This window comes from Acomys russatus, chromosome 4 (assembly GCF_903995435.1).
Source record: "Acomys russatus chromosome 4, mAcoRus1.1, whole genome shotgun sequence".
Lineage (NCBI taxonomy): Eukaryota > Metazoa > Chordata > Mammalia > Rodentia > Muridae > Acomys > Acomys russatus.
In genome coordinates this window covers 4704639-4730386 of record NC_067140.1, presented here as the reverse complement: position 1 = coordinate 4730386, position 25748 = coordinate 4704639, and the positions used below count along the sequence as shown (strand labels likewise).

At 44.8% G+C, this 25748-nt stretch overlaps 2 protein-coding genes across 11 annotated transcripts in view; one reads left to right on the top strand and one right to left on the bottom strand.

The window, feature by feature from the left end:
• The window catches only part of Ncoa6 (nuclear receptor coactivator 6), an 86938-nt gene extending 70584 nt beyond the window's left edge, over positions 1–16354 (top strand). For 5 of the 8 annotated variants that reach the window (XM_051143580.1, XM_051143579.1, XM_051143585.1 and 2 more), the window contains 4 exons: positions 3152–3220; positions 5754–5790; positions 10422–10570; positions 16294–16354. In XM_051143580.1, the coding sequence (XP_050999537.1) occupies positions 3152–3220; positions 5754–5790; positions 10422–10570; positions 16294–16337 (299 nt within the window). In that variant the 3' untranslated portion in view covers positions 16338–16354. The remainder of the gene's footprint in view (positions 1–3151; positions 3221–5753; positions 5791–10421; positions 10571–16293) is intronic. The other 3 variants (XM_051143581.1, XM_051143584.1, XM_051143583.1) reach the window with 3 other exon arrangements.
• Positions 16355–20662: 4308 nt separating this feature from the next.
• Positions 20663–25695, bottom strand: Tp53inp2 (tumor protein p53 inducible nuclear protein 2). Of its 3 annotated transcripts, none has more exons than XM_051143576.1 (4): positions 25503–25695; positions 22052–22226; positions 21394–21634; positions 20663–20991 (listed from the first exon to the last, which is right to left on the bottom strand). In XM_051143576.1, exons 2-4 carry the CDS (start codon positions 22173–22175, stop codon positions 20739–20741), a joined length of 618 nt encoding a protein of 205 aa, XP_050999533.1. In that variant the 5' UTR covers positions 22176–22226; positions 25503–25695; the 3' UTR covers positions 20663–20738. The 3 variants fall into 3 exon arrangements, with proteins under 3 accessions (XP_050999533.1, XP_050999535.1, XP_050999532.1); XM_051143578.1 differs by having other exon boundaries at positions 21394–21562; XM_051143575.1 differs by having other exon boundaries at positions 21394–21682; positions 25503–25694.
• Positions 25696–25748: the final 53 nt, after the last annotated feature.

Genomic DNA, 25748 nt, shown 5'->3' with positions numbered 1-25748 from the left:
TCATGTCAGTTTTGTGCTGACCTGTCCCACAAGAGAGTAAGCACGAGCCCTTTTCTACTTAAAGGAAGAAAGTTGGCAGTAGTTTTAGACTTGCTTACTGAACGTACATTGAAAAAATGTTTTTAAGTTCCATGTTCAGTTTTTGTTAACATGGCTCTTTCCTGGCTTCTGGACTGATGACATGTGTCATTTTCATGTACATACATGCACACATATACATGTTTCTCCATTTAAAAAGCATTTTCATGCACACTATCTCACATCATCTTTACACCAACCATGTGATGTGTTCTCACTTCTTCCTGTGGATGGAAGGATTGAAGCTCAGAAGTGTTTAGCGTTAGTTGAGACTCTACCCTTACGTCTCTGGCCTGGCCTGGCCCCGTGTGAACAGCAACTGCTCTGTGTATTTCCTGGCCCCGTGAGTGTGAACAGCAACTGCTCTATGTGTTTCCCATAATGAACACTTACTTGTTCTCTTTGCCTTGTTCTCATTATCTGCTTCCTGTTTGGGCTGCTCCAGAAAAGCTCACCAGAAAACCAGGTTTCGTGCTAAGCAAAGGAAGATCTTCAGATAGGCTTGGGTTGGTAACTACCAGCATTTGCCAGCTTGATGGGCTGGGGCAAGTTTCACTTTCCTTCTTTGTAATGTGGAGACATAACAAAGTTACAAGATTTCAGTGAGGTAATGCACGTGACATGCTTAGCACAGGACCTAAAATATGGTTCTGTGGTTCAAGTGTTATTGCCCATTTCCTTTGGATGTGTCTCTTAGTAAATTCCACTAGTGGTCATCTATTTCAAGGTATTCATTTCCTGTGTACTGCAAAGGTAGTTAATACTGGAAGCACAGGTGTCCTTGAAGCTACTCTCTCCTGTGTGGCTCAAACGGTGCAGAAGCTCTGTGCTCCTAGAGACAAGTCAGTGGTATGCTGCTCATAGCTGGGAGGCCTCTGCAGTATCTAAGCCAGCTAATAACACCTCTTTTATTTATGCAGCTAAAATACTTTGAGTGCCTACCAATTAGGAGGAGGAGCAGAAAGAATACAAGCATCAGGTTATGATCAGAGTTCAGATTTTAGCTCCACTGGTTGCCAGTTACAGTCTGGTGAGTTCCTTGTGCTTCACCTGTAAGTGGAGATTGTAATTACTACCTCCAAGATATGTGCGGCTCAGAGAGAGAACTTGAATATCAAGTGTGAGCATATGGCTTCATTCAGAGCTCTGGAAGGTTCCCTCCCTCCTTTCTCCTGCAAAGAGTCTATTGTCCTTTAGGAGAGAGCCTCCTCTGGGCAGGCCTCTGCTTCAAGGTTGAATATTGTTGATGTAGGTGACTATAAGAATGAAAAAGAAAGCCTGGCGCGATGGCGCACGCCTGTGATCCCAGCACTCGGGAGGCAGAGGCAGGGGGATCTCTGTGAGTTTGAGGCCAGCCTGGTCTACAGAGTGAGTTCCAGGACAGCCAAGGCTACAGAGAGAAACCCTGCCTAGCGGGGGGCGTGGGGGGTGGACAATTAAAAAGAAAGCTGGGCATTGTGGTGCAACACACTGCACATGAGACGAGGAGGTAAGAATCTCAAGAGCAGAACCATTCTCAGCTCCATAGTGAGTTTGAGGCCCAGCTAAGCTACATGAGACCTTGTATAAACCAGAAGAAACTGATATGGCTTAAGTATATTCTCTACTGCTTAATATTTCCATTTCTATTTCTACATTTTCCCCTCTGGTGTTAAGAAAATAATAATGAAGTAATTAGAAAATATTTTATTTGGATTAAAAATGATAATAGAGAAACATGTAAGCTTTAGGGAGATGAACTGGCAATTAGAAAGGGTTCAGTTTTACTTAAGACCACCTGCTTTATTTATAGTGATTGATTCTATTCTTTTTCAAGGGACTTCTGAGCTCTTGAAAATGTGAGAAATCAATTCAGAAGTTAAAAGTAGATGTTAAGGTATAGTTTTAAGCTTCATCAGAGAAGCATCCAAAGTAGATTCTTAGGTTACTAAGCAGAGAGAGAAATATACAAAATTTAGTTTCCACCAAAGGGTACAACTTACTGTTGCAGTTTATCATGAATTTTAGGCTGAAGTATTAAGGTGAGGGCACAGCCTTCGCAGCCCTGGCATACTTGAGGCTTAAGTCTTTACTGTGTAATCCAGAAAGGTTCTATTCCAGACTGTACTGTGTATTCTAGTTCTAAGTTCTAACTAGTACCTAAGTTCTTTCTGTCTTTCAAAGACTTAATTCTGACATTTCTACCTTAAATATTCCTTTACATTTTCAGCCTAGGATATTCTTTTGCTTTGGACTCCCATACACTTTATATTTTATGTATCTTTCCATATGACATCATAGTGCAGTGTGCCACATGTGTTTATCTTCAATACTAGGCTGAGTTTCTGATGTACAAGGAAAGTGAAATCTCTAAGGGTGCGTGGCATATTGTCTAGCCTCTAGAAAGTTCTTACAGCTATTTGTTAGGAAAGTAAATAATACTGGTTTATTATTAAGTATATATTTATTGTCTGTTTCATGCCCATCACTCTTGCTAGATGCTATAGAAAAGTACAGAATTGTGTGTTGTAGTAATCAAGGAGTGTGTATGTCTCCAGAGGGGCAAGAGAGTTTCTTAAGTGTTGTGGTAAATGGTATAGTCATTCTAAAAGTAGCTAGGTTGCTTAATATGACATAGCTTTTAGTTTAAAAAAACAAAAAACAAAAAAACCAGCAGTCAGGACTATTGTGGTGTGGCACATGCTTGCTGTAATCCTAGCACTGTAGAAGCTGAGGCAGGAGGATCAAAACTTTAAGACCAGGCTGAGGAAACTAAAAAAAAACCCTGTCTGAAAACCAAACAAAAAAGAAAAAAAGAGTCATGACCTGAAATTGGCCCTAAAACTGTGCTTACAGTGCCATCCCCTTTCTGGTGGTTCTTTATCTCTGTAAAAAGAGGAGCCGATCTTGGAGTGGTTGTCCTTGCTGCGGAGGGTAGAGTAGTTGCTTTGTTAAGAACATATTGAAGGTCAGCTTCAAGCGCTGCCTTCTAATGATACCGTGTTTCAGCAGTTACTTAGTTGTTTGGATAATGCATTTTGGTTTAGTTAGAAAAAAAAAAGTAAAAGACTTACTTGTTTGTTTCTTGCCTTAGCCCCTTCACAGACTTTAGTCCCAAAGGAAACTCCAGCCACAGCACTGCAGGGGTCTGTTGCCAGGGCAGGTAAGGTACCATTTAGAATACCTTCTCAGAGTGGGATGGGTTACCTGTGAAGGGATCAGTGTTGTCCTCATGCCAGTATCTGGAACTAAGTATCTGGAACTCTCTTTCTTGTTTCCAAGCCAGCTTAAATTGAGTGGCAGAACTTGTGTAGTACTCAGCGATTGCTTCTCTCTCAAGAAGGGCATTTCTGTGCTTGCTGTCTGTCTGCCACCCTACCTTAGTTGTTTCCCTGTCCCATGACTCTGCTATCCATGGCTGACAGCTAACTAGTTGGCATGTGGTTGCTTACCAGGGTGGCCGGCATGAATGTACCAAATGTAGTTGGGTTGTCATGGTGGATGTAGAGGTGTGTCCAAGCCTCTCTGCTTACAGTGAATCGTCCCAACTATTTCTGGATGATTTTAAGTTTCTCCCCATGACCAAGTATTATAAATAACCCTAGCAAATAGCACTAGGAGTAGATTTTCTGGAAGGAGAATTTGGGTACAATCTAACAGATAGCTGCTGTGAGATGCTGGGTCAGCTCTGAACACACACATACCTTGATGGCAGTAAGAACACTTCCCCTTTTGCATATTAGACTTACCAGAGTTGATAAGTATCATGGACATGGTTATAGTTTTACTTGGTTCTTTGCCGCAGAAGGGCTTTAAAGGGCAAAAAAAGGGAAAGTTAGAATGTCATTGACAATGTGCACATGGGCTGATGGCTCAGCAAGTGAGAGCTCTTGCTGCTCTTTCAGAAGGACAGATCAGTTCCCAGCATCTACATCTGGTAGGTCTTAGGTGCCTGTCACTCCAGCTCTAGGGATCTTAGAGTCTCTTGTGGCCTCCTCTTTGGATACTCTCATGCACATCACACATCTAACTGTGTGCGCACACGTGTGTGCGCGCACATACACACACACACACACACACACACAAAGGAAAAGAAAAGAAAAATGTGTATATTAGGTGAATTTGTGTGCTCCAGCTGACCCAGCAAGGAGGTAGAAAACCCAAGAAGGAGTTGTGTTTGTTTCTTGTAATGATATATCAGGTTTTATGGAAGAGATTTTGGGAACTAAGCAGAAGACAAAAAGCAAGAATTCCCTTCTGGCAGCATTTTACAGTGAGGACAGTGAATGTCCAACCTCCTCTCCTGAAAAGAGCAAAGTGAGCATCATATCAACAAATAATAATAGTCAATATTGAGCTATTATTAAATCCTATATTAAAACTCTGTATCGTTTCAACTTCATCTTAATGTAAAGCAGATAAGATAGTCACCCATACTTTTCATAGTAGGCATTGAGTCCTGAGAAGGCAAATAATTTGCACATGAGCACATGAATATAAGAAATGACATACAGCAGATATGGTGGATCATTCCCTGTAATTTCAGCATTAGGTGGCAGAGGGATGGTTGCCATGAGTCTGGGCTAAGTTGGGCTGCATAGTGAGTTCCAGAGCAGCAGGGCTACAGAATGAAAACCCTGTCACAAGCTCCCATAACACTTAAAAAACGAGAGAGAAAAAGAAAGAGTGGAGGTTTTAAAAAAAATTAAGCCCAGTAACTTTTCAGAGAGATTACCTTGTGCTTCTTCAGGCAGCTTAGATACCGAGCATGAGGCACTGGATTCTCTATGAAGGAAAACAGGGCAGGGCCAGGGAGGTCAGAGGTAGGAGACATGATTGGTGCCTTTGTAAAAACTAGAGCTACCTAGAGGCACATTAATAGAAATAGGTTTGGCATGGGGTGGTGGTGGTGTTTTCGGACTGGTGCTGAAAAGAAGTGTCTAGTAAACTCAGAAAATGCTCATGGATGCAGTCCTGCTAGACAAATTGCTTTAATTGTTTCTAGGTCACTGTCTGGTGGCTGATGTAGTCTATGATGTTTATCAGAAATAAATATATATAAGTAGTATCTCAAAACAGGGCTCGTTGCCTTCCAAAATTCAGTGAAATGTTGTTCAAAGGGAAATGAATCTGTAATAAACATTCTACTATATTTAAAGGTAATTGCCTTTAAAAAGAAAATGCAAGAGTGTGGTGATTTTTTAATAACGAAAACAATCTTTTAATGAAAGGAGGAAGCTTCTTTTATTCACCCAGTTTTTTAAAAAAGATTTGTTTATTTATTATGTATACAGTTGCATCAAATCACATTATAGATGGTTGTGAGCCACCATGTGGTTGCTGGGAGTTGAACTCAGGACCTCAGGACCTCTGGAAGAGCAGTCGCTTCTCTTAACCTCTGAGCCATCTCTCCAGCCCTACTCATGCAGTTTTAGCTGGATGCAATGTAAGCCAGACAGTTCTGTTGATCCACCCAGGTTTATTTCACAGTGAACTATAAGTAAAAATAGACCAAGGAAGTTCTTACATCTCCAGCAAACCAAGTTGGATCAGTGCCAATTTTGTCTCCATACCACACAGAATGAGACTCCTGCAGGACATGGAGACTGTTTAGTCTAAATACAGCATTCTGGATACTGGCTCGTACATAACAAGAGCTCCCATATCTCATTCTCTCCTTTGTATTTTTTTTACAGAACTTGAGGCAAATGCTGCCATAGTCTCTGGGCAAAGGTAAGATGACCATTTCTGCAGACTTAGCATGACCCTGACATGTATGTGTCTTTGAAGGATCTCAGCTTAGTCTTTAAACTTCTCGCCTTGTCCTTCTCCTATACTCTGGCACCATTTGTTTTACTGTTCATATAGAGCTTCTGTGAGTCCTCACTCCTCCAGGGGAACATCTCAATGAAACTTGATGAACCGGGCGTGGTAGCACACCTTGATCCCAGCACTCAGGGAGGCAGAGGCAGGTGGATCTCTAAGTTCAAGTCCAGCACAGCCAAGGCTACACAAAGAAACCCTGTCTCAAAAAAATCAGAAACCAGCCCCCCCAAAAAAGCTAAAACTGATGACTAAGTTTCTATCTTTTATGATTGCTTGCAAACTGACAACATATTTGTCATTCAACATAGTGAGGAAATAAAATGTTCTCTATATAAATACTACCTTTTTTTTTTGTAACTGAAGATCCTCAAATATATCTTCTGAGCATAGCCGTTTGATCCACAAAGGTGAAAGAGAGAAAGCCAGGTAGGTATGATGTAACCCCAAACCCATGCTGTGTCCAACTAGCTGTGTAACCCTTTATAACCTAACAGATGAGGCACCTTATTGCCCCAGAGAGCAGTGTTCTCTCTCAAGAATCACTCCTCTTTAGTGAAAGAGTGCAGTAACACTTTAAAGAGTGTCTCATATTTGTATAGAAATGTAGTTATGTAAAATATCTTCATAACCATTTTCTCATTGGATCTTCATAACAGCTAATTTTTTTTTACTATTATTACTTGTCATACCATGAGCTACAAGCTCTCTAGATACACTATCTCACTTGATTTTCACATTTTCCATTATGATAATAAAACATATCAGATAGTTGAGAAATCTAAAGATCTAAATTGCCCAGGGTCACAGATAGAGCAAATGGTGAAATTGAGATTTCCAGCCCATCTCTTTCTGATGTCAGAGCCCCCACATTTGCCATGGATTACAGTAGACAAGTTGGAATTTATAGTAAGGAGTCAAATATTGCAGTTGGTAAATCACAGCTCCTCCATCGTGGCCCCTGTTATCTAATTCCAAATTGATTGCTATTGTTACTCACCATCTGTTCTTATTTGAATTGAACTGACACTTGAATTCATATGAGTTTCTCAAATAATATGCCAACTAGTTGTCTAGAAAAAATCTATCAAGATCAGATACATCTCACAGGTATCTGTTTTCAGAGCTGCCTGAACATTACATTGACCACACAAGCACAACGGCTGTATTGCTATGGCTTTTTTCTTTTCTTTTCTTTTCTTTTCTTTTCTTTTTCTTTTTTCTTTTTTTGGGTTCCACCATTAGGAATTGTCCTTAGAAAAATTGACTATTTTCTGGGCTCAAACAGAAAGCCATCCCTAGAGCCTCTAAAGGGAGGTGTAACCATCTTTACTTGTAATTCCACCCTGCTTCCAGTCTGGCTTCTGGGTGATATCGGGTAGCAAAAATAATGAATGAACAGTTATGGCTCAGTTCCCAACTATAGTGTTATTAGCACAGGGTCTTCTGGTAGGAGCGAACAGTGGAAAAGTGATAGTCGACAATAAAACCATGATTTGTACCTCTAAGGAACTTAGTGTCATAAAAGGCACAGGACATTAAAATAGAACATTCAGAGATGGAGAGAAGGCTCCGTGGATTAAGGGCAGTGTCAGCTCTTCCAGAGGACCCAGGGTTCCCAGCATGGTAACTCAACTCTCTGTAACGCCAGTGTCAGAGGATCCAGTGCCCTCTTCTGGCCTCAAGGGCATTGCACACACATGTGCACAGACATACAAACAAGCAACACACACACATAAAATAAATAAATCAACCTTTAAAAACCCCATATAATAGAGCATCCAATGGATACTTGAGGAGGTCATATGTTTAGACTGTGAACCCAAAAGAAGACACAAATCCACGGGGAGAGAGAGGCAGGGGAGACTTCCCAAAAGAAGCAGGCTTTGACTTGCTTTATTGTATTATACTTCAGTTCTATGCCCTGCAAGCAAATTTAATCAGAATTTTAAAAATCTTAATAAGCATTTAGAGCCATGGATATGGTAAGTTTTATTAATGAAAATTTCAGATTCATACCAGATTAAACCCAGGTGTGGTAGCACATGCATGCAATTCTAGCACTTGGAAAGTACAGGCCAGAGACCTAAGAGTTCAAGGTTACAGCACTCAGGAGGCAGAGGCAGGAGGATCGCTGTGAGTTCGAGGCCAGCCTGGTCTACAAAGTGAGTCCAGGATAGTCAAGGCTACACAGAGAAACCCTGTCTTGAAAAAACCAACAAACAAAAAAAGAGTTCAAAGTTATCCTTAGCAATATAGTAAATATGAAGCTAGTCTACACTATATGAGACCTTGTCTTAGAAAAAGAAAAAAAACATGAGTGAACCGAACTGCCCAGGAACTCATCTTGTAGTCACAAAAATAATTTCTAAGACAGCCGGGCGTGGTGGCACATGCCTTTAATCCCAGCACTCGGGAGGCAGAGGTAGGCAGATCCCTCTGAGTTCGAGGCCAGCCTGGTCTACAAAGCAAGTCTAGGACAGCCAAGGCTACACAGAGAGACGCTGTCTCGAAAAACAAAAAACAAATAATAATAATAATACTTATTATTATTATGTCTAAGACTGCATGTAGATGTGTCATAATTAAGTAAGCAATTATTATTAGGATTTTTATGTCTCTGTGAACTTGTCCCTGTGTCTTTAATAACAAAGTATTACCAATTTTAAATCTTGACTTGAATGAATGAATAAATTAAATTCCAGAGTTGGAGGCATTCAGTATATTCAGTGGATTATGAAGATCATTATTTAGGTAGTTTTGATGTTGTTGGTTTTTGTTGGTTGGTTTTGGTTTCTTGTTTTTGGTTTTGTTTTTTGAGACAGGGTTTTTCTGTGTATCCTTGGCTGTCCTGGACTCACTTTGTATATCAGGCTGGCCTTGAACTCACAGACATCTGCCTGCCTCTGCCTCTGAGTGCTGGGATTTATAGACATGCACTACTGTGCCCAGCTCAACATTGTAAGTTTTTGTTTTTGTTTTTTAAGATTTATTTATTATGTATACAATGTTCTGCCTGCATGTACACCTGCACACCAGAAGAGGACATCAGGTCTCATTATAGATGGTTGCTGGGAATTGAACTTAGGACCTTTGGATGAGCAGACAGTGCTCTTAATTGCTTAGCCATCTCTACAGCAACACTGTTGGTTTTATTTTTTATTTTATTTATTTATTTTTTTTAACACTGTTGGTTTTAATTAAAGCTCTGTAAAAGAATTTCTTTACAGTGAGTTTTAGAAATACAGCACTCAGGAAACTGAGCCAGAAGAACTGCCCTGATTTCAAAGCCAGACTACGCTACATAGCAAGTTCCAAGCTAGTCTGAACTAACTACAGTGTGACTCTGACTCTTTCTCTCTTCTCTCTCTCTCTCTCTCTCTTCTCTCTCTCTCTCTCTCTCTCTCTCTCTCTCTCTCTCTCTCTCTCACACGCATGCGCACGCACGCGCGCGCGCGCGCGCGCACACACACACACAAACACACGTTTTAAGATTTACTTCTTTAGGTACCTAGAAATGGAGTTACTAGATTTGGATGACACCAAATCCTCCCAGCATCAACATTACTGACTTCTGGGTCAGATGCTTATTATAAGGGGCTTCCTTTTTACCACAGAATATTCATCCAAATATGCCAGTGGCACCCTTCCCAAATTGGAAAAACAAAACAAAACAAAGTAAAAAAATTATCTAAGTCTAGGAATGTAGCTTACTGATCACAATTGCTCCTTATTGAGAATCGTTAGGTTACACAATTTATACTCTATCATAAGTATATAAAAATGTTTTTGTCTGTGTCTTTAATAACAATATTAACCAATTTTTAATCTTTGCTTGCTAAAAAGCCAGGCTGGGCATTCAGCATGCCTACAATAGGCTGTGACTATACTCCCATTGCTTAAGTAATTACTATGTCCTTATCTAACCAATATATGCTCAAATTTTCCTAGTCACTGCCCAAATAATATTTTCGTTTGAAGACAGGGTCTCTCTGTGTAGCCCTAGTTGGACTAGAACTCACTATGTAGACCAGGCTGGCCTCAAACTCAGAGACCAGCCCGTCTCTGCCCCGCAAATGATGAAATTAAAGGTATACACTACCACGTCTAGATTTTAGAAATTTTCAAACATCTATTAAATACATCCTAGAGCTAAACTTTTACAAACTAATGTTTGATGGGACATAGTACTACCTTAGGGAAACAAGTGAGGAGTCTTAGAGGAGCTGTTGGAATTCTGTATGTCTCTCACCTGCTTTCCCACAATTCCACCAGCACTGTGCTTTATTTTTCTAATGTAACAAGATAGATTGACTTTATTGTTCCATTTCTATCTAGAATGACTGTGGCTTGTTTTGGTTTTGGTTTTCTGTGCTGTGGATCAAACCCAGGCCTTGTACATGCTAGACACACTCAGCTGTGTCCCTGGCCCTGACTAGCTGCTAATGATCTACTAAGGACGAAACTGTACTCAAGGAGTCCCTTTTTATTTGTCTTGATGCCCTTAACCTTCTTGGAAACTTGGTACTTTTCTCTGTCAGCAGTGAGCCAAAAGAGGTAGTTGAGAAGTCCAAAACCCCAAGCCGAAGGAACTCTCGAACTGAGGAGCCAACCATGGCTTCTGAGAGCATGGAAAATGGACATCGAAAACGATCCTCTCGTCCTGCTTCAGCCTCCAGCTCTACTAAAGGTTAGCAGCGGGCTGAGGGGCGGGGGGGGCGAGAAACAGGGGAAGAGTCAGGTTTGATAGTACCTTCTTCACAGCGGGTCCTGTTAGGCCACTTTGCTTTCTCCTCTTAGTTTTGTCCGTTGCTCATTGTCAGTTCATTAACGAATATGTTTCTGTTGTGTACACAAGAGCAATAAACACTTCTGAAAGAATAAAGAACTTAACATGGTAAGTTGGCCTCTTTTTAAGTTGTTTGCACCTACATGTGGTGGCACACACCTGTAGTTAATTGTGGCACTAGTGAGGTGGAGGTGAGAGTTTAAGGGAGTTTGAGGTAGCCTGAGTTACTTGAGGTCTTGTCTTAAATGATTTTATTTTATGTATGATTTGCTCTATCTGCATATATACTTGCAGGCGAGAAGAAGGCATTAGAGGGCATAGATGGTTGTGAGTCACCATGTGGTTGCTGGGGATTGAACTCAGGACCTTTGGAAGATCAGACAATGCTCTTAACCACTGAGACATCTCTCCAACCCAAGGTCTTTGTTTGTTCATTTGTTTGTCTGTCTTGTTTTTTGAGACAGGGTTTCTCTGTGTTAGCCTTGGCTGTCCTGGACTTGCTCCTTTAGACCAGGATGTCCTCGAACTCACAAGAGATCCGCCTGCCTCTGCCTCCAGCGTGCTGGGATTACAGGTGTGTGCCACCATGCCTGGCATCCAATGTCTTGTTTTAAAAACAAGCATACATCCACATTAGAAAGCCCATGATCACTCACTTCAGTTAAACCCTGAATAGGGCCCAACCCCCTTTTCTAGAAAAGTCTCTTTCTACATGTTCTCTACTCCTTCCCACACTTTGTAACAGGGTCTTCTTACGTAGCTATGATGCCCTCAACTCTCAGTCCTCCCCTCAGCCTCCTAAGTGCTGGGGTTACCTGCATTCACCATTAAGCTCACTTAACGTTTTCATACTTTTAAACCTCCACCTCAACATTCTCTATTCTTCCTCGGTAGGGGCCCTCACATCTCCATTTCCACCACAGGATGTAAATGTGAACAGACTGCTGTGCCCCTCCTCAAAGCCAAGCTCAGTGCCTCCATGTGTGCATGATAGCATCTTTATGACCTCAGCCTGACACTGCCACATTTCTCTGTTGAAAACTTTCCCTAATTTGGGAAGGAGGAATTGTTTTGAGACAGAATCTTACCCTGTAGCCCAGGCTCTCCATGAATCTGTGGCAACTTTTCTACCTTAGCCTCCCAAGCCCTAAGAGTAATGAGCATGAACCACTTGTACAAGCTGCTGTTCCTTTCTTTTTCTCTTTTTTCTCTCTTCTCCTGTGTTGGGGACTGAACCCATGGCCTAGTGGATGTAAGGCAAATATTCTACCAACAGGCTAAATCCCCAACCTTACTGTTTGGGTTTTTTTGTTTTTGTTTTTGTTTTTTTAGTTAATTGCTCTTGACTTCTGTGTTCCAGTACTCATTTTCTGCTACCTCTCTGGCAACTCCTTATTTTTCATAGACATTGCCTTACATTTCAGTGTTGAAAAGCAGGCAATATGGTACATATATGTGATCCCAGCACTTAGGAGGCAGAGGAAAGATGATTAGTAACTTAAATTCATCCTCAGCTATATAGCAAGCTTGAGGCCAACCTGGGCTATAAAATACTCTGTCTCAAAAAACAAAAACTAGGGGCTGGAGAGATGGCTCAGAAGTTAAGAGCACTGAATGCTCTTCCAGAGGTCCTGAGTTCAATTCCCAGCAACCACATGGTGGATCACAACCATCTGTAATAAGATCTGGTGCCCTCTTCTGGCCTGCAGGTGTACATGAAAGCAGAGCACTTTATACATAATAATAAGTAAATAAAATCTTTTTAAAAAAAAACAAAAACGGCATACCGTTGGGAGGACAGATCCTGATGCACTTTCATTAGACGCTGATTTGAGGACTCAGCTGTTGCTGGCAGGAATGTCATCATACCTTACAAAGAGCCCCTAGAAGTAAAACCCAGCCTGCCAGTTACATATAGATAAAACAGAAGTGTTCAAGGTAACGCCATTTCCCTTGGAGGCATGTATAATGTTGAAAGGGGGTTGGACGGATGGCTCGGCGGTTAAGATCACTGACTGGTCTTCTACAGGACCCAGGTTCGTATTCCTAACACCCATATGGTAGCTCTGTAACTCCAGTCCCAGGGGATCCAATGTCCTCTTCTGGCCTACATGGACACTGCATAAATGTGGCACATAGACACACGTGTAGTCAAACCATCCATACATATAACATTGTTTTAAAATTAACAAAATGTCTGGCAGTGTGGTCAGTAATAGAATACATGTTTCTAGATCCTTACTGTGTTGAGTGGTAGAAATGGTAACATTTGGAGGGAGTACAAATTGAGCCACAAAAAAATAAAAATAAAAATAAATTGGTCTTTTCAGATACATTACAGAAATGGAAAATGACTTTTCTCTATGGTCTAGAGGAATTGGTCTCCCACCTCTCCAGGGGATGTGATAGAAACTTCAAAATCTGATGAAAGAAAAAGAAAATGTTATTTTGTTCTTTTTCTTTTTTTCAGTTGTTTGAGGCAGGACCTCACTATGTATCTCTAGCTGTCCTGAAATTTGCTATATTATAGACCAAGCTAGCATTAAACTCACAGAGATCTGCCTCCCACGTGCTGGGATTAAAGGCATGTGTCATAACACCAGCAAGAAAAAATTTTAGCCAGGCACTTTGGTGTTTGTAATCCTGATACTTAGGAGGCTGAGGCAGAAAGATCATACATTTGATCTGCTTGGGTTCTGGGGCAAGTTCTAGGTCAGCCTGGACTACAGAAGACGACCCTGTGTCCAAAAACAAACATATCTCATGACAGTATAGAAAGGTGCACTGGTCACCATTTCCACCGATCTTGAAAAGATTTCCAGTTTCTAGCATAAGTCGCTTGTTTACTGGCCCTGGTTAATGCATTGAAGACAGCCTCAAGGAACACTAAAGTGTGCTAATGTTGCTTAAGGAGTGAAAGTGAAGCCGCTTCCTCTTGTGTTAGAGTTCTGCACTTCTCCCCGTGTCTCCTGTCTGACTGGTCTCTGGTGTATCTGTCATCTCTGCTTCTGAGTCTGAGTCTGTGCCCTGGTACTTGTCCTTGTTCATAACAAAGGTCTTTACTCTGTAGTTTTTTTCTTTTGTTTCATTTTGTTTTTTAAAGATTTATTATTATATATACAGTCTGCTTGTACCCTTGCACACCAGAAGAGGGCATCAGACCACATTATAGATGGCTGTGAGCCACCATGTGGTTGCTGGGAATTGAACTCAGAACCTCTGGAACAGCAGTCAATGCTCTTAACCCCTGAGCCATCTCTCCAGCCCACTCTGTAGTTTTTGAATAGGACAGGACCACAGCATGGGAAAGGAATGAGGAATTCTTCACAAGAATCTTCCACAGGGTTTTACCAGGCAAGAAGGCATCTCACAGCCAGGCATGATGGCACACACCTTTAATCCCAGCACTCAGGAGGCAGAGGCAGGCCAGCCTGGTCTACAAAGTGAGTCCAGGACAGCCAAGGTTACACAGAGAGACTCTGTCTTGAAAAACCAGGCTGTACCTGAGTCTACATAGCATTCATCACAGCAGATAGACATTATCAACAGATAGCCACATGTTTACAGCATTTATGGTGGATATTTGTTTTAAGGTTGTTTTCAACCTGTTGGCTGTTTTCAGCAAATGATTACCACACCATGCACGTGTACACATATTCTAGGTCAGGAGCATAGAAAAGTACATAATTTAAGATTAAAGCTCTGCATTTATCTTAGGTTGTAAAAGCTGAGTATATGGGAAATCCAAGGCATAAGAAGGTTGGTTACATTGTTTTGTTTTTGAGACAGGGTTTCTTTGTGTAGCTGTGCCTGACTTTGTCTGTAGACCAGTCTGGCCTTGAACTCACAGAGCCTCCCAGAGTGCTGGGATTACAGGTGTGTGCCACCACTGCACCAGGCTGGTTACATTGTTTTCTTCAGGGCTAAATGTAAACATGCTGAGTACTCAGTAGAATAGCAAGTTAGGTAAATGGTCTTAATTGACCTCAAGGGGTATTTTTAATTTTGCTGTAAGGTCTGCCAGAAGTTTAGACTTTGGGGTGGCTAAAAGACATTTTCATAAAAATATACCACCTCCTTTACTTAGGGCCTCATACATTGTCTGTACTCAAAGGCAGTGTTCTAGTTCATTGGGCGCTATGAACTGACTCGGGAATGAAAGGGGGCAGAGCCTGCCTCATCTCCTAGCCATTTCTGTGTCTCAGATCCACCGTTTGATTTTTTTTTTTTTTTTTTTTTTTTTTTTTTTTAAATGGAGCCTTTTTTCCCTCTGTGTAGCCTTGGCTTTCCTGAGACAGGGTCTTTCTATGTAATCCCGGCTGTTCCTGTTCTGGAACTTGCTATTTAGACCAGACTCACCTCAAACTCAGAGAAATCCTCCTGAGTGCTGGGATTAAAGATGTACACCACCTCACCAGCCACCATTTGATTCTTCACACATAAGGGAGATGTTTCTAAAGTTGACCTAATTGATAGATATTTTTATTTTTTAAATTCTTTTCATTTTCATATGTGCATATGAGTTATTTCAGGTATGAGCACATGTGTGTGCATGCATGTGGAGACCAAATGTCAATGTTGGTTATCTGCCACTGTCTATTTTTTTTTTTTTTTTTTGAGATAATATTTATCACTGAACTTGGAACTTGCTGATTATGCCAGGCTAGCTGGCCAGGGAACTCTAGGGAACTGTTCTCCTCCCAAGCACTGCACCACTGTCCTGGCTTTCCATGTGGGCGCTGGGGATCCATACTCAGCTTCTTATGCTTGTCTAGCCAGCTCATCACCAACCGAGCCCTCTCCTCAGCCCAAATAGCTTTCTAAGGATGAGCAGTATCAGGATAAAACCCTGTATATTTTCACTCCAAATAAGTTGAAAATCAAACTTGAGTTGATTATAGGACCAGTATAGGTGACCCATGCCGGTAATCCTAGCACTGAACGGGCTGCTGTGGGAGGATGGACCACAAGTTTGAGGACAGCCTGGACTCTACAGAGTGAGGTCTTAATATAAATTAATAAATAGTTGATTATGGGGAATTGTGTGTGTTGTGTGAAACTCAGTTTATATAAAGTAAAACAAAGAACACCATTATTAATGTCCTTGGTTTGTAAATATTTGGACATACTCTCCCACATAGCATGAGCAATATGACCACCCAATAAGAATACTGGAGTTTTCACTAACAGAAGCCTGGAAATACTGCATTGGTCCCTGTTAGAAAATCATATAGGCCTCTGCGACAATTACCAGAGTTAGCAACAGTAAATTTGCCCCAGATTCAGGGAAGGAGATCCCTGTTGTGAGTGCTTTTGTGTGTGTGTGCACCACTGCTACGGGGTCAGTGCTAGAGATGGAGCTCAGGGACCATGTGAGTTCCAGGGATTAAACTCAGGTTTGGTGGCCAGTGCCTTTACTTACTGAGCCATCTCGGTGGTCTTCGTCAGATTTCCCCAGTTGACAGGGCCACTCTCTTAACTACATAAGCTAGCAGGCAAAGCCTTTGACTGTTTTCAAATCACGGGTCCCTTAACCTGATTTGGAGCCTACTAGGGCTGCCCTGTGTCAGCTGCACTCGCTGTGGGCGCCCTTTGTTGAACGTCTCCTTCCTTTATCCCGACAGATGTAACTGGTGCGGTGCAGTCCAAGCGTAGGAAATCCAAGTGAGCGAGCCGGAAGATGACGCGGCGCTTGTAAATGTGTGTGAATTTTACAGAGAGCAATTTTCAGCTGTGACTTTTTAAATCTATTTCTGTACAGTTAGTCATTTTAATAACACGGTCCTTTTCCTAGTCCCTGAAACCTGTCTCATAAAGTGTAACGGGGAGCAGCCCTTTTGGTGTTGCAAATGAAGTTCAAGGCTTCTAAAATGTTGCCATGTATTGAAAGGAGCTAATGCCATTATAAATGTTATTAGTTTCACATTTCTTAAGCAGCCTAGAGTACAGGGTGAGCATTTGTAGATCTTCTAATGACGTATTGTGCTGTGGACGTACTGTGTGTGAATAGCAGTAGTGGGGCAAAGAGCAATCTTGTCATTTGGAAATGTAAATAATTTTATTATATAGTGTTTTGGATGTATTTGTTGTAGAAATGGACCAGTGAATAAAGAAAATCTAAGGGTTTGTACAATGTGAAATATTGAACGTGTTAAATAAATGTCTTTGTCATAGAGCTTAAAAGTATATTATTGGAAAGAGCGAGCAAGCTTCTCTTGTGGGCCATAGATGAGCAAAGAGAATTCACTGTAACTCAACACACATCTCACCTGAAATGCCCGTCCAGCTGAGGAAAATGGATCTGCTTGCTCATTCAACTCATTCTTGGCTTTGAACAAACCAGATCTGTTTAGCAGCATATTGGAGGGTGAATGTGTATATATCTGATTCACTGAGTATGGCGGTACGTACACACAATCATAGTGCTTGGGGTGTAAAGGCTTAATAATCATGAGTTCAAGGTCATCCTCAGCTACATAGAGTTTGAGGCTAGGTTGGACTCCCTCAGACCTTGTCTCAGAAAGTAAAACCAGCAGGACTTTTAGAGACAAGAGGCTGTCAGCAACACAGATGGCATTTTCCCCACCTGAGCCTGTGCTGCTCTATTCTAGAAATGCACTCAGCTGACCAGCAAGACTGCCTTAGCACAGTTCCTGCAGTTAACTGGGCAGCTTTGTCCTTGCCATGACCCAGTGCTTGGGACTAAGACTGGGCCAGTGCCTGTTGTGCTTCCATTCTCATTTCTGAATTCAGGTGTCTACATGTGTCTTACAAGGATCTTCTAAAAATATTTTATGAGTCAGACCCTACATTGTCTGTTTTCAGTGTACTTACTTAGCCTCTTCCTTTCTTGTATGACAAATCAGAGCCAAGGCCAGCCTAATAATCATACCCTCTGCCTGAGTATGCTTGAGATTATAGTGTTTCTCATGCTTTAGTTCAGCTCAGGCAGAAAGCTTAATGTGCTTTAAATAGATTTTTATTTGTTTATATTATTTTTCTCCCATACAGGAATAGCATTACAATCTAACATTCAGAATCCTGTTACACACATACACAGGCATGCCACATGACCAGGTCGAGGCGGTTGTGTCCTTGAGTCTGTCAACACATCACAACATGGTCAGTCAAAGATTTTTCATTTCAGCCAGTCTCAACACAAAACACCCAACAGAGATGCACTCAACTTGTTGGTTCCATTTGGAACTAGGTGGTAGGGTAAGAAGGTATTAGAAGCAGGCTGTGGTTTGTCTGCATTCAGTCCCCTCACACAAAGCTACATGGATCTTGAAAGCCACCCAGGAGCTCTGTTAGGGTCCTTGTTGCACCTAAGACATTATAGGTCACAGCAAGTTGATCAGAGGGTTCCAGGCTGGGGAGCAGGCATACTCCAGAACAGCACCAAACTGCACTCATACACACATAGTGCCCTGCTGGGGCTAGACTGGCAAAGGTTAGAAAGTGACACCAGCTCAAGAGAACCACTCAGACTTATTGGAGAAAGCTGGAAGTTGCCCTTTGATGTAATTGGGACTCACTCTAGAAACAGGTCCCTCTGACATCCTAAGTTTTGGCAAAGTGCTGGTAGTATTGACATTAATACAAACTGGTACAAACTTCTCTAGGGACTCTGAAATCATCAGTCAGGACAGACTCTCTAACCTCCTCCTGTCTAGGGTTGCATAGGACTTTGTGAATTCTGGTTCCCTTGTGTATTCAAGTTCTGTGGTTTAAGAAAAAAAAAAAAAAAATCCTGAAGCATGCTCAAGGTGAAAGGCACATACACAGTCAATACAGTATGACAAGGTCTGATGCTTCAGGAGTCAGACTAGCAGGAGACTGAGTAGTGTTGGTTCTTAGAAATGTATACACAGTTAAAATATTGCCACACTCAATTGCTACAGAATCTATAGGAAAGTACAAAAGAAAAAGAAGCCTTGCAACCAGTCAGATGAGAGATTGGGGGGCGGGAGGGGCGGTCGAGAAGTACAGGTCAGGAGTGAGGCCTTTTGAAATTTGAGCCAAATGCCCTATCAAACTTCCCACCACAGCGGGATCATGGGCACTTGGCCAGGACTGAGCCGAGGCCCCATCTGGCAGTGAGGAATAGACAAGGAGGGCAAGAGGGAGTCTCAGCTCTTAGAAGTGCTGAGGACCCCAAGCCGGCTGGGAAGGGACCTTAGCACAGCTGGGAGAGTACATGTACTAGGTTGTAACTGAAGAGCTTGGGACAGGAACAAGGTTATCAACTACTAGGGACCTAGTAAGCTAGTGTGGGGGTTGACCTGCTTCTAGTTCCCATGTGGCTTGTCACTGGGTGAGGAGACCCTGGCAGGGCTTCCTCTACCCGTCCTGGGGACACCCTCTCCCATCCCTATGAAGCCTGATGAAAAAGGATCAGGGAGGGCAGCCACTTTTACCCTCAGGAATGCAGTTTCCTCCAACCCCAGCTCGGCTCTGAGGCCTAGAAACCTGGGGTTGAAATGAAAGGGAAGACCTGTGTTAATATGTAACAGGAAATCTAAAAGTTTTCAAGAAGGAAGAGCACACGCTTTAAAAAAAAAAAGGACAGCTAGAAAGAATCGGAAACGACTTGGGGCATCCCAAGAGGTTGTTGCTGGTGTCTGAGCCCCACCACAAGAAGGGAGAAGCTGGCTACCCCAACCCTGTGCCCTACCCAAGAATTCCTTACCAGATAGTTAACGAGAAAGAGAAGAGGGACCATAGGACACTCAAAGAGCCCTGTGGGAGGACATTAAGAAGCCTCTTGAAGGCCCTGTACCTCTGTAAGAAAAATTTGGGAACTGGAACAGTGAGGCTCCTGGCCTCCTCTACCCAGGAGTGTTTATTAGCCAGCTATTTTGAGCCAAGTATGAAATATAAGGCCAGAGGCAAGATGAAGGCAGAGCTGTCTGGGGATGGCTTTACCCCATATTTGTCTTCCTCAGCATCCTCCCTCTGCATTCTCACCTTGGGTGTGTACTCTCTTCCCTGCCCTCCCTCTGGCCTGTATCTCGCCTAAGCTAATTCTAGCACCTTGGGCATATGAACAGAGCGGATGTAGAGGCCTTACCCGACTTCTACTCCTGGGGTGGCGTGTCAAGGTAAGGTGACAAGGTACGTACAAGCCCTTCGGACTCCAGACTCACAGGGTGGGGTGGGGTAGGTGTTACTCCTGAAAAAGGACCGGTTCCAGGGAAAATTTTGAAAGGTAGGATTATAGGAAAAGGAAATGGGGGCAGACTCCAGGCTCAGGCCTAAGACCAGGGCTTAGCTCCTCTGACCAAGCACAATGCCAGCTCTCGCAACGCCCTGCTCCCTACTGTTCTCCATCTGTCCCTGTCTGCATCTTCCCATAGGCTGCCTGTTTCCCTCCATTCTCTTCACCCCATCTAACTTACAACTCACTGTCCTCCACATACTTAAACTTTCCAGGCCTAAGCCACTCCAAGGAGCCCAGCCCTCCACCCTGGAGGAGGGCAGAGAAATTGGGGAGACTGAAATCAAAACCCTGTGCCTGACCCCTGACTACACAGGGTAAGGACAATGGCCCAGGCCTGCCAGGCTGTTCCTGGTCAGGATTGGAAGGGAATTGCCAGGAATGGAAAAGGGAACAGGAGTGGGAACCATACCAAACAAAAAAGAGTAAGTCTTGGAAAGTGGGAGCTGAAAGTGGAGAATGTGCCAGGTCAAGGTAGGGGATGCTCTTAGAAATGAGCTGGGCTAGGAGGGCGAACGTGGAGGCGTGAGAGACAAGAACAGGGTCTGAAAGGGAAGCCTAGGGGATTAGGAATGGGGAGTGAGGTGCTGAAGAACCAAACCCTGGGGCAGGGGAGTGACCTGGGATGAGCGAGGTTAGCAGGTGAGTTAGAAGATCAGAAACAGGAAAGGCAGGGAAGTAGAGGGTCACCATCCCACCTCAAACACTTAGGAAAGAGGGAGGTTGTGGTATCCAGATGGAGGCAGGCAGACCCTGGACACCCCCCCCCCCCCGAACAGCACACTGGCTGCTGCAGAGGGGGCTGGTGGGACTAGAGACTGCGAGGGATTCGAGGTGCAGCAGGGGCGCTCAGTAGTTGAACTGGCGCTGGCACGGCTGGTAAATGAAGCTGCCCTGGGGCTTGGGCCGGCGCGAGCGGCTCTCTCTGGCACGATTCTGCCGTTGTAGCACTTTAGCACTCAACGTGTGGCGCTCAGCCCGCTGCCGGGCCCTCTGCAGCCTCCGCACCTGGCCGGTCTTCTCCAGCAGCACAGCTCGTCCTGGCACGGGAGCGGCTGCGTGATGCAGGGCCCTGGGCTCCCGGCGGGCGGGCACCAGCTCCCTGCAAGTGCAGAGTACAACTCTGTCAGAGGGGTGGAGGTGGGGCCTGCCATCCCCAACCCTGTCTCTGTAGGGCACAACCCTGTCTCTGAGGGGTACAAACGCTTCCCTTAATCACAATTAGGATGTGATTTAAGCCCCTGGGGCAGGCAAACTAGACAGAATAGAGAAAAGGCTCAATCACCATCCGTACAGGCTCTGCTCTGCTCTGACTTCATAGTTCAAGCTGGTCTTAATCCTCTGAGCCAAAACTCTCCCAAACTCTGCCTTAGCCACCAGACCGAAGCCTCTCTTCCATCTGTGAGCCTGATACAACCCACCTGACCCATCCTCTGACTCAGGGACACGCCCCTGCTAGACTCCTAGCCTCTAGCCTCTAGTAGCCACCCCCCAACCCACTCACCCATCGCTGAGGTCCTGATCAGGCAAGGCAGCATCAGGGTGAGGGGAAGGCGGCCCAGACTCCAGCACTATGGTGCTCCCGGTGACATAAACAGACATGCTGGGATGTTCAATGAGGAGGTCCTCCAGGGGGTTGCTCTGGAGGCGGGCAGGCCCAAGGCCGGTCCCCTCTGCAGTAAAACAGGCGGGAGGGGTAACAAACCAGCTCTCATCCATCAAGGAGGGCGCAGGTGGAGGGCGGCCTGCGGGAGCAGGAGAGGCCCCAGGGTTGGGGGGAGCCGTGTAGCTGTCTATAGGGTGTGGGAGTGGGAAGCAATGAGGAGGAGGGGGAGCAGTGGGATGGGACACATACACACACATGTACCGGGACACAGGATGGGGAGAGAAAGGGCATCATTAGTCAGACCTGCAGCCCTGTCCATCGTGCCCAGAGAGCCCCTGAGGGCCAGGGTCCTTACCCTGCTGCCCTAGGAGGTCCCAGGTGTATGCTCAACAAATGGCAGGAGACAGACAAGAGAACTGTCTGTATTACCTCATCTCTGGGCTCCCTGCCTCAACTTTGCCCAGCCCCCTCCCCCTGCTATGCTGCAAGACCTCCTGTGCTTATGATGCTTCGTAGGCTAGGAGATCCGAGTGCTAGCCCCTGACTCCAGCCTCACCCTGCAGGTCAATGATGAGCCAGCCGTCCACTTCATCCTCCTCTGAGACGAAGGCCCCTGGACAGTTGGAGTCTTCCGGAGGCGAAGGGGTACTGAAGAAAAGGCTGGTGAAGCGCTGGAACATGGTCAGCAGGCGAAGCAACCTCAAGGGGGCGCCCTACGGCAGTACAGAACCCTGGGAAGCATAGGAAGGCATTAGAATCCGACTAGAGCCAGCCCTCACTGGGTGGCTACAGCCCCACAGCCCCTGAGCAGAGCTAACAACATGAGTCGGCTCTTGCTGTTTGCGCTTTTCTGCATTCACAAAGCTTTCCTGTATGAGTTTAGCAAAGTGTTGGGTCCTTATTTTCCCATCTGTCAAATGACAACCCTAATACCCTAATAAGAGTTAAATGGGCTAAACACTTAGGTTTAGAACAGTGCCTGAGCACACAGAAGGCATCCAACAAGCTAATAAACAGGTTGCTTTGGGAATATGGAAGAACTGACATATATGACCAGGCTGTGCCAGGGTTGGTCTCTAGAGGATGAAACAGCCAACCTGGGCTTTGAAAAGCAAATGGGAATTTTCCATTGAGAGAAAAAAGTGCCCTTACTATTATCATCATAGAGTGAACATTCATGTGTCAGGTACCAGACTAGGTAACTTCATCTGGTTTACCTTACGTAGTCCTCACAACAAAGCATAGAGTCGGAGCAAGGTATGAAGGTGCAAGCCTGTCACCTAGGAGGTAGAGGCAAGAGGATGCGGAGCTCAAAGATGTGATGGCCCATGTGTGTCTTCCTAGCACTTAGAAGATGGAGGCAAGATGTGGATGGCCACAGAGTGAGTTCCAAGCAAGTCTAAGCTACACGGGACCCTGCCTAAAACAAAACAAAACAAAACAAAACAAACAAACAAAACAGTCCTTGGCTACATACACAGGCTCCTGTCAAAAGGCACTGAAAGGGAGGGGGAGGGAGAGAGAACAACTTTTTTTTTTTTTTCTGGTAGAGAGAAATAAGACAAGACTCAGAGAGGCCAGAAAACTAGCCTGAGATTTTACAGCTAGTAAAAGACACAAGTAGTATTTAAGTACAGGTAGCTAATGGCATCTGCAAATCACTATAGTCCACTGCTGTCTGGATTCGGCTTTTTTAACTTGGTAAATAGGGCTATGTCCAAGTATATTTGTCTAGGAAGAAAATCTTGGATTTCAGCAAGATATTCTAAACAACAGTCTTTGAACCCAGAGACCAAGAATAGTTATGACCTTGTGCGGTTTGAAAATGCTAGCTAACAGAAACCTCACAGGGGCCAGGGATGGTGGTGCACACCTTTAATCCCAGTACTCGGGAGGCAGAGGCAGGCGGATCTCTCTGAGTTCCAGGCCAGCCTGGTCTACAAAGTGAGTCCAGGACAGCCAGGGCTACACAGAGAAACCCTATTTTGAAAAAAACCAACAAACTAAACCAGAAACCTCACAGTTCTTGCTACAATCTCTCCATGAGATTGAGCTACCCTCAGATGTGTCTTCAGGATGAGGAGGACCTATGCCCACAGGCCCTCCCCATTAGTCCAAGCCCCTTTCCCCAGACTCTTGTTCAAAGACAGCACCCCTGGGCAACAGGAAGAATATTGGGTTGCCTGGATAGTGAGACAATACAGATCATGATAGAAGGAAGCTGTCAGATAAAAGGAGCCATTAAGGATAAACAGAAGTGTTGGACCAAGACCCACGCCTTCAGACAACCCTTCCCTGTTCTAGGAAAGGAGACATCAATCTATCCAAAACGTGACAGCTTAGTAGTGGGAAAGTGCAGAGTAAGTAAAGCTGGAAAAACCTCAGCAGATAATATCCAAGAATATAATGATGCACAGGATACAGGGAGAACAGACATGTTCCCGGATCCAGACAGCACGTTTCTGCCTATCCATATGGAGGTCTGGCATCAAGCTCTAGCATGAATGTCTCAAGGTTTACACTGTGTGACAGACCCTGCAAGGAGCCTTTTCAACTGTTGACATGTTGGGTGAGGTAAGAGAGGCTTAGCTGAGAAGCTCCCTGACGGCTACAGCCAGGAGAGCCGGTAGCAACCAACCAGCTATGATTGCCCCCTTCCCTGACCATTAAGAGAGGCTCCTGGGTTTTCTTTCCTAGCCTGCTGGCTTCCTGGTTCTCAGATTACTGGCTCTGCTCCAGGAAGAACTATTCCCTTAATACTACAGCAGCTGTGCCCAGAATAGCTCTTGAGCCCTAAGCCACCCCTAGCCCAGGCCATTCTTAAGCAAACCCTATCCTGGTGAAGGCTCCGGATCCAGCCTCTATATCCACTCACTTGGAAAGTAAGAAACATCCTTCTGCCTCCCCCTGAAAGCAGACTGGGAGACAACAGCTCTGCAATCACTAGTGCCAGGGGAGGTCTGGTTCCTCTCAGCTGGCGGCAGCTCAGGATCTGACCAGGTGATGAGAGGCCAAAAGCGGGAACTCCCAATGCATTCGCAACAACATCTGCCCTGAAGACACCTGGAGGCAGGCAACTAGGGACTCACCATTCTGTGGTCAAAACAGCTGGGAGACAGTAATTTATTAAGTTCTGAGGTAGAGAGGAGGCAGCGAAGGTTAGGGCCTTGAAAAACGGACCCAATTTTCAGAGACCTCCTGGAAGAATGTCCAGGATCAGTAAGACTGAAACAGCCCATCAAATTGGGGTGATGCTGAGCCCAAGATAGGGTCCTCAGTAGATGGAGATCTAGCCTGTAGCTTGTACTATGCATTTGCCCACAGCTAAGGAACCTGTTACTCGTTGACTGTGACTAAGTGGCTGAGGTCTCCAGTAAGCTATTTCTCTCTGGATCTCAGTTTCCCCTTCGGTGAAGTCAAGTTTAAGATGCTCAATATTTGTAGGCCGAAAATGACATCAACTAAGGCTCTGCACACATGTCAGGGATTAGAAGGATGTTATGTTGGGGGGCGGAGCCTGAAACAGAGGGGATCCGCTACCATCTGGTACTGTCTCCCGGACTTTGAATCCGAAGCCTCCTTCATCCACCTACCATCCTCTCAACTCAAATCGAGCTTTGCCGTCCGACCTTTCCTCAGGTCGCCAGGAAAAAGCAGATGAGAGGCCTGACCCCAGTCCCTAGATTAGTCCGGGAAGCCACCGAGTCCCCTCGGGTCCCGCTTGCCTTTCAGAGATTCTCAACCCTTTGGCCGGGCTCGACACAGCACCCACCGGGTCACCAGAGGACAAGTACCCAGGCAAGCCTGGAAGGCGGAGCTGGCCTTGGTGACGTCTCAATGTCATATGCAAATAAGCGACGTCATGGCCTACCGGCTTGGTGCAACCAATAGAGAGCCAAGAACGCAGCTCTTTCTGCCGCCGGCTGAAACAGACAAAGAACGGGAGAGGGGGGCGCAGGGCGTGTCCTGGGGCGCCCGGAGCCCCCAGCCCCGAAATCGGGACTCACCTGGGGCTGCTGCGGCAACCGGTGCGCTGAGGTAGTTGTGCGGCCGGGCGTCCCCGGGTCGCCGGTGCTCACAGCCGGAGCCGCATACCGGGGGACGAGCCGGGAGACGGCGGGGCTCGCGTTCGGACGCCCGGAGCTGCTGCGGCCGCTGCGCCGGGGTTCACGGCACAAATCCGAACGCTCCAACAGCTGATTGTGACGTCACAAAGGGGCCCGCCCGCTCGCGTCAACGGCTGTCGGAGCGGC